This window comes from Belonocnema kinseyi, chromosome 2, assembly GCF_010883055.1.
Source record: "Belonocnema kinseyi isolate 2016_QV_RU_SX_M_011 chromosome 2, B_treatae_v1, whole genome shotgun sequence".
Lineage (NCBI taxonomy): Eukaryota > Metazoa > Arthropoda > Insecta > Hymenoptera > Cynipidae > Belonocnema > Belonocnema kinseyi.
This window is the reverse complement of record NC_046658.1, coordinates 158,111,404-158,120,427: the sequence shown is the minus strand read 5'-3', so window position 1 is coordinate 158,120,427 and position 9,024 is coordinate 158,111,404. Positions and strand designations below refer to the sequence as shown.

Below are 9,024 nucleotides of genomic sequence, written 5' to 3'. Positions count from 1 at the left end.
GAAAAGAACAAAATTGACGTTTCACATTTCCGAAATTAAATAATTCTCGAAATTTTAAATTCTCGAAAATCCAACGTGTAAATTGTCAATCGAAAACTTTTTTTAAATTCCAAACTGCATGTATATCAAATAAAATGTTCTCTTACTAAAACAAAATATAAAAACATTATTTTTTCTGGAAATAAAAAATTTAAAACAATTATTATTATTAATAATAATAAAAATAATATAATAATACAATAATAAAATTAAAAATATAAGTATTATTAAATTGATCGCTGACATTGATAAAAGATAGAATGTTAATGTTAAATTTTTTTAAATATTGGAAAATAATTATGTTCTTAAAATTTTCCTATAGCATTATAATTTGTAAAAACTTTTTTACACTTTTAAAGAGATGAACAAAAAATAAACTTATAAACAAAAACTTATAATATCTTAAATGATTCAGTGTTCACTTTTAAATATTAATTTCAAACTTTAAAAATTACAATATATTATGATATTTTTTTAATTGTTGCAGGCTCTTAAAAAAATTAAGGAATTTTTTCATTGATTCAAAAAGATATTTAGAAGCTCGAAAATATTCTGCAATAATTCAAATCTTGAGAAGCTTTTTAACAAATTTAAAACATATTGTAGATTTTTAAACAGTTTATAGAAAAATGTAGGAGCTTCTTAAAATGTAAGATGTGAGCTTGTTTCAAAACAATCTGAGAGATTTCAAGGAAAATTTGATAATTTTGCAGATTTTTTTTTAATTTTAAGGAAGATTCAAGTTTGTTTAAAGACATTTGAAAGTTTTATAAAAAGTTTAAAAATACTTAGGAATAATTCGATTCAGTTTGAAGGATATTCAGAAATTTCAGAAGATTTCCGAATATTTAAGAAATATTTGAAAATTGTTTCCAGACGTTAAAAAGTTCTAACTATATTTTTTACTGATTTAAATTTGTTCTTAAATTTCGTAAAACCCTGCTAAATAAAAAAAGAATTTCTTAGAAATTTTCTAGATTCATAATTTTTGTTCAAAATTTGTCTTTTTTTATATGAAATTCTTGTACTTGGTTAAAAGTTGAAATTGGTCTTCAAAATTCGTATTTTCGAGTTGGCAAATTGAACTGATCTGTAGAAAATTCGTCTTTCTTGGAAAACATTTTTGTTCAAAATTCTTTTTCTTTTTTTTTTGAAATTCAACCATTTGTTTTGAGATTAACGTTTTTATCAAAATTTTGATTTCAAATATCTAAAATGTTAAAAAATATTTATGAATTTTCTCAAGAATTTCAGAAAAATTATATTCATATAACCTTAAAAACAAATAAACTTAAAATAAAGCAGTTATTCAAAATTTGTATGGGATTTTAAATGATTTCGTAAGTAAATTCTGAAGCAAATAGAACTCGGAAAATTTAAAGTAATTTTAACGGGTTAACAAATTATGAGGCGTTTCAAATGATTTGGAAGATTTTAAAAGCATATAAAAATATTTGGAGGGATTTTATTGGATTTCAAAGAAACGTCTAGGATTTCGTGAATAACTAAAAGATTTCAAGGCATTTTGAGAAATTTGTAAGGGCTTTTTATAATTTTCAAAAGGTTTTAAAAATGTTTAAACCCTAATTCAGCACTGAGGCACTTTTTGATATATTGCCACATTTTAAGCCTCAAAAAATATAAGAAAAGTGGTTAATTAATAAAAATATATTTTTGACTAATTTTATTTTTTCAGAGTAATACTAGCTCGAATACCAAGTATTTAGAACAAGGAAAGAGTATTGCGCGCACAGCGCTCCGTTTTGTTAATTAGTCATTCTTAAAATAAAATTCATATAATGAGATTCAATATCCTTCTTACTAAATTAATTTCTTTTATTATTAATTATTAATATTTTTAATATTATGTTATCCGTCGTTTCATTAGTATAAATTTCGGCGTGGGTAGTTATGGTTGTTTCCTGGGTAATTTCGAATATTTTCTGGGTATTTCCGGTTGTATCCTGGGTAATTCGGGATGCTTCCTTGGTAGTATCCGTTGTTTCCTGGGCCATATCCTAAAAAAGCATTTTTTAAAATAGCTTTTATAATTAATACATAAATCATTTTTACATCAAAATATTAAATTTATAAAATAAAATTTGTTTGTATTTCATAGCATTTGTTTATCTAAAATTATAGAAAATAAAAGCAAGCACAATAATAAATAATTGTTTGAGATCGAAAATTCTTCTTTCCATCTGTGATTTTTTTTTGTTTAAAATAACTGATTTCGTGTACAAAAAAATGATTATCTTCTTTGACATCTAAGAATTTTTTAAATTAGTATTTTTAAATCTTTCTTCTATTTTATAATTATTTTAAATACTGATTTCTGGAGCAAAATACTAAAATAAACTGAAATTGTTAACAATTTGTGAATCTTAATATAATGAGAGTCAAACTCTGATATAGTGCGCCCGGATATAGCCCTTCCGAGAATGGACGCCGCGGCGGTCGCTCAGACGCCTATCATTGACCTTGATAACAAAGCCATCTGATATGTGAGTATATTTTGCGAAATAGTATCGCGAAGTTAAAGGAGCATTGTTGATGAAAAAGGGCAGTGGTTATCAATTTATTTTGATAAAAAGTGGCATAACACGCTTTAAAATTTATCATTTGATATAAAGTTTCTTGTTAATATTTAACTGAATTTCAAATATCTTCAGAATTTGTGTAATTTGTGTGTTGTTTATAGAATTTGCATCGTATTCACTAAAAATAAAAAAAATAAACACATTTTCTGTTAAAACTGTTTTTGTCAAGACGATAATGATTTAACTTGAATATGCAAAAAATATAAATTATATGCGATTAGAAATGAAATATGAACTCTAAATTAACTTTTAAATTGTAATTTTTTAGATGGTAAATATTTCATGTAAAAAATTAATACAAATTTATTCCAGTTCACTCTTATGGCAAGGCAAGTTATTTGAAGCTCATAATAATTTGTTGCAACACATATAGAATACTAAAATAATTATTTTTTTTACAATAACAGTTTTAACACAAAACGTGTTTTTTCACTGTATACGATGAAAATTCCACATGTAACACTTAGTTTCCCGGTTCTATGGTTCTACAAAAAAAAAACAAAGAAAAAGAAGAAAAAGTATTTGATATAAGTCCCACTGTAGTGTTTTGTAATCTAAAACTATCAGGTGTTGACGTGAGAATTGTGAAAACTGTGTTTTTCGTGGAGATTGAAACTAATATTTATAAAATCAAGTGATTTTCTGTTCAATAACTTCTTCGTCGATTAACTTGAAGCACCGGAGTCCCACTTTATTGTATTGTAATCTTAAACTTTCAGGTGTTAGCTTGAGAATTGCGAAAACTGTGTTTTTCCTGGAGAGTTAAACTAATAATTATAAAAGCAAGTGATTTTCTGTTAAATAATTTCTTCGTAAGTCAGTTTATGGAACTGCGTTATGCGCATTATGTGCTATTTGCAGAAGTGCGTGCTTCCCAAACTTTTAAAGTACTTAATCGGAAAGCACATTTAATAAACGTGCAACAGCAAACTTTCTTCCTCATTTCCGTTCAATATTCAGTTTATCCTTGTCTTCGTATTAGAAAAGCAATTTTCAAAATATTTTTTATCACGCAGTTAAATCTAACGGAAGAGGTTCATACGCCCCTGACTATTTAATTTGAAGTGGAGCACTATTTCTGATTTTGACAGTATATTTTTTTTATATTAAAAATGCCTGTTTCCGACAGAAAACACAAACATAATCCAGAATTGTTAAAAGATTCTAAATTTTGTTTGAATTATAATAACTTTTGTTTAAAAATACAAATCCATGTAAAACAACGTAACATTTTTGGCGCCTACCAAAAAAGCACTATTTTAAAAATGTTACCAATAATTACACAAACCTGATTGTTGATTGTAATAAAAATCATTTGGTTGGACACTAGCATAAGCATCAGCGTCAGATCCGAACGTTCGAGTAGCAATATAAGGGCGTCCATTCGTTATACCACTCTGGGAAGAGGAAGAACTTTGGCCTACTGGTCCATCATTACTGTGGGAATGGGAAGTAATTTTGCCTCCGGGTTCGAAAAAGGTTCGCCCGGAATCATAGCCTGAAATAATATTTTATTTAAAAACTACAATAATTTCAAGGAATCTGTATTATTATTAGAGATAGTTACCATCAATCAGGGCAGATATATTTTTCACAACCGTGAAAATAGAAATCAACCTATCGATCAAGTTAACTCTTCAAATAACAAGAAAATACTTAACGTCATTACAGACTAGGTGTAAATTTATATATTTTTATTTTAGAATTAAATTTTTTTCTGGAAAAAAAATCCACTCTCGTCGCTCCACTGAGAATCGAACCACAGAACTTTCGATTGCCGGTCGGGCGTGTATTTCTCAAAAAAGATTCTTCTTTCGATCTCTCTAAAGGTGTCCGCACAAGAAAATACGTGTGCAGTATGCTGGAAACAGCTCACGCACGCGCCGGTCGTGTACGCACACAAAATACCCACCAATCATGCGCGATCTGTCGCGCTGCTGCGGTGCGGGCTGGCTACGTACCGTTCACATATCGGACCGCCACTCGACAGGCAAAAGTTTTCGAGGTTGCGAATTCGTTTCAAGAGCCGGACCGATAGGTGAACGGTATATAGCCAGCTCGCACTGCAGAAGGGCGACAGATCGCACGCGATTGGTTGGCGGTCTGTGTGTGTGCACGGACAAATCGTTTCCAGCATACTGCACACGTTTTTTCTTGTGCAAAAACCTTAATAGCTCAATGGGAACACACCCGATCGGCAGTCGGAAGTTGTGTGGTTCGATTCTCAGTGGAGCGAAGAAAGTGGATCTTTTTTTCAGAAAAAAATTCACCTACATTAATTTTTTTTTCAGCAGTCTCAACAAAAGTAATTTACATAAATTATTTGCAATTCAGATATTCTAGTTATCTGTCCTACTATCGTACAATCAAACCAAGATTTTTGGAACAGTTTTAAGTAACTTATCTTATCAATTTGAGGGTACATGCAGAGACCTTTTTTCAAATTAAATTTCCACATTTTGAAAATTCAGGAGAAAAATTTAATTTTTTGGAAGAAAATAAATCGCATAATTTAACGCCGGTTTTAACATAAATCCAGTTTTTATTTTGTGCAGTATTTTGGGTACTAAATACTTAAAATAAAGGGTTTTGAAAAATCTTTAATATTTCTCCTGATACTGTTAATTCAATATTTTGGAATTTGAAAAAAATATTTTAAGAATTCAAACATTTTAAAAACTTGAAATGTTTAATTTGTACATAATTTATTTTATAAAAAATTTGTGATTGCTGACACAAAATATGTTTGGAAAAGAACAAAATTAAGAAGGTCAAAATGTAAAAGTAAAATTTTTTCTAAACTGAATTTTTGCATTTGTTGGACTAACAGCGATATATTTGAGAAAATGCTAAGAGAAAAATTAACTTATTTTTTTAATTTTGACCAAAAATACCTCTTATTTATTTATGATAATTTGTATCATTTGCGAGAAAAATGCAAACATTCGATTTTTCAAAAATAAATAAATAAAATTTTGTATGAGCACAAGTTTGAAAAAATATTTGATAAGATAAAAAAGTCAGTTTGAACATAAAATCCAATTTCCGTTTTTTTTAATTCAACCGAAAATGTGTAATCGAATTTAATGGAAAACCACACTTTCTTTATATTTTATCCACTATTAAAAAATCCTTCCTCGTATAAAGAACACATTCTGTAATTTTTATACACACGAACTCATTTTTTCGGACACGAGAATTTTTTAAAAAATAATTTCATTTTTCTTGCAAACGATAAAAGAAATCATATTTTTGCAGAACTTTTTATAAAATCCGCCCCTCTTAGCATTTGGTCATTTCTGTCGTTTGGCAGCAAAAATACAAAAATTTAATTTTTCGAAAATAGTTGTGAAAGCACAAAAAAGTTTGAAAAAAATGTAATATCCCCATTAGTTCAAAAGTTATGAAGGTTTGAAGAAAAATGTTCTTTTCAATAATCCTAAAAATTTAAATACTCAAAACTTTGAAAAAATAATGTTTTTTAAAATGGTGAGATACATGTCTTATTCCCTTATGATTTGAAAGGGATTTGGTCTATCACTAATTTTTCAGGTAGTACAAACTTTTTTTGAGTGAATTTATTTTTGTAACACATAATCAATTTCAAAACCGGTTCGATTTTTTAAATTAACCACGGAAATTTGAAAATTATAATGAAAGTAATTAGGAAAGCTGTATGTAATTATTATAAATTTAAGAATAAATGTTTACCGTGAGCACAGGCTACGAAAAGAAGAAGGGTCAAAAGGCCGCTGTTTTTGACGATACGCATGGTTGAAGACTTATTTCGAAGACTGTGTCATTTTTAAAATCAGTGCTTCTTTAAATAGTACAATCCCCTCTAAAATATTGTCAATTTTGATAATGATCGACAGAAATTCCCAACTAGATGACCAAACGAGTGATGTAATATACTTTCTAAGAGGGAGACATGTTTGTTTGGCAGAAAATCGCATTCCAAAGAGAGAGAGAGAGAGGAAAAACTTGATAAAGTAAGCCATTACCTTATTTACATACTATCGAAGAAAATATTTACAACACATTAAAATAGGTCTTCGTGATAAAGATTTATTGTTAATTTATTAACACTTCCTCTATCAAATTCAGACAGTCTTGAATAAGGAACCGCACATAAAATACATCACGGATTGTAGCCACTCCCCCCCTGCAACGAGTCGTAAAAATATGTCTACCCCCCCACCCCCTACCTACTGCCATAAACAATGACACACATTTTTCATAGGACTTATAAAATTAGAGGTCAAACCATTGAAAATTGAAATTTAGTGATTGTGAATTCTCCTTTGTTAAAGCTCATTCGGTTTTAACGAAAACATTCTATTCAATCTTATCACGTATATCGTGCTTATCTCTTCATTACATTTTTTCCGAAACGTGAACTTTTTTAGATGATGTACAATTCTATTATATTAAAAATTTCGAAATTATTTATTGATTCATTTTTTATTATTACTTAAAATGTTTGCCCTCATTTGGTATTCATATTTATTCGCAGCTACCCTGAAAAATGTAAAGCTTCAATAATTTTCAATAATTTTTGGTACGAATGTGCGTCCTATCAAAAAAGGGTGATTACAAATTTTTAGATCTATTTTAGATGAACAATATTTTGTTATTAATCATTTTATGGCTCCTTATGTCGATTTTTCAAAAATAAAATTTTTTTCTTTCAATGTTATTTTTTACGATTAAAAAACTACGCCTTCTGTCAAAAATTTATTATTAACAAATTCATAGATTTTTTCAGTAAAAATGTTTGATTTATTCATTTATTTTTGTACCGTGGGTCGTTTTTGCAAGAATTTTATTTTTAAAATACTTTTTTGGGTGAATAATTTCTATTCTATTTTTTTCGTATCTTGCATGTTTCGACTAAAAAATTGAAGTTTTTATTCCGAATAACATTTTTCACGATAAAAACGAAAAATATGCGTCTCGCATCTTTTTGTTGAAAAAGGGCATTTTTTATTTTTTGAAAAGCATTTACGATGGATAAAACCGAAACCGCTGCTTAACCTAACTTAAAATTGTTATAAAATTTAAAAATAATAATCCCAAAATAAAAACAACAACATAACAAAACATAACCAAAAACTGTTCAAAATTGTAATTATATTTTGAAATCATATTATTTTTGTTTAAAATAGCCGATTTCCGGAAAAAAGTGAGCACACCCTATTGTTGTGCAAATATTTTAAATCTTGTTTGAAAATGACATAACAAAAAATTGTTTAATATTGTAAATCTTCATTAAAAAATGTATTGGTTTTGGTCAAAAATGAGCGATTTTCAGTGAAAAATGTTGACATACTTAAAATTATTCAAAAATTTAAAAATAACAATTATAATTTAAAATTATAATATAATAATTTGTGAGTATTGTTGTTAAAGTAAAATGATTTTTGTTTTAAATCATCGATTTCCGATGGAGAACACTGAAATAACAATCAATTATTTAAAATTATAAATCTTCTAGTAAATCTAATTTTGTTTTGTTCAAAATAACCGTCTCTCGATTGAAAATGTTAACATAACCTAAAAGTGTTGTAAATTGGGAATCGAGATGATGAATACTCTTTAAAAATTCTAATTTGATTTTAAAATTCCAAGTCTTTTTTAAAACTGTAGGCTTTTATATTAAAATTCTTTATTTTTAGATTAAATTTTCAAAATTCGAATTTTAAGATATAAACAACTTCAGGTAATGAAAACCAATAAGTTTATCAAGAAAAATGATTGCGCTTAATTATTTTCTCGATTAGACTGGCAATATAATTTTTAGTACAAAATGCAAATTTGGAATAATTGTATTTTTTAGGTTTGTTTGTTTTCCGCTGATGATTCAACTGTTGAATTATCAACTAGAAAAATCCTGATTCTAAGAAAAAATTTCATAGCTGATATTTCAATCAAAAAAGATGTTTTTAAAACAAAAAACAGTAGTATTCATCCAGAAAAGACCAATTTTCAACAAAATAGTTGAATCTTATATATATTTATATATTTATATATTTTTAACGTTACAAAAAATCTATTGCGATAAGGAAAGAATACTATGTGTATACTATGAGGGTGCTCTGTAGAGTAACCCTTCCGTTCACTCGGTCCGCCAGGGACAGTAATTTGGTGATGGTGTTTTATGCTGAGAAATTCAACCAACCTTCAGCAGCGTTGTGTTGGATGGGAGTTAATATGCTCTCATTTTTACATTCCCGGTCCACAGTTAGGGTTTTAATTTTTTTATAAATACACCAAACTCTCGCTTTCAGTCAAGGCTCGGGGGTGGCCTTCAAATAGACTTGGACTGATTTCGGGGGGCAGAAACGTAAACAGTGAGCGCCGCCTGACTTGTTTCCAATTGGAA

General features: G+C 28.0%; 1 protein-coding gene across 1 annotated transcript; it reads right to left on the bottom strand.

The window, feature by feature from the left end:
• Positions 1-1,708: 1,708 nt before the first annotated feature.
• LOC117168059 lies at positions 1,709-6,528 on the bottom strand. Its single transcript, XM_033353412.1, has 3 exons — positions 6,351-6,528; positions 3,928-4,137; positions 1,709-2,057 (listed from the first exon to the last, which is right to left on the bottom strand). The coding sequence occupies exons 1-3, from the start codon at positions 6,409-6,411 to the stop codon at positions 1,924-1,926; spliced, it is 405 nt and encodes a 134-aa protein (XP_033209303.1). The 5' UTR covers positions 6,412-6,528; the 3' UTR covers positions 1,709-1,923.
• Positions 6,529-9,024: the final 2,496 nt, after the last annotated feature.

Coding starts and splice junctions, on each gene's coding strand:
- LOC117168059 (XM_033353412.1), bottom strand. CDS start 6,411: ATGCGTATCGTCAAAAACAGCGGCCTTTTGACCCTTCTTCTTTTCGTA. Junction 4,138..6,350: donor TTTCGTAGCCTGTGCTCACG/GTAAACATTTAT, acceptor ATATTATTTCAG/GCTATGATTCCGGGCGAACC. Junction 2,058..3,927: donor TTATTACAATCAACAATCAG/GTTTGTGTAATT, acceptor ATGCTTTTTTAG/GATATGGCCCAGGAAACAAC.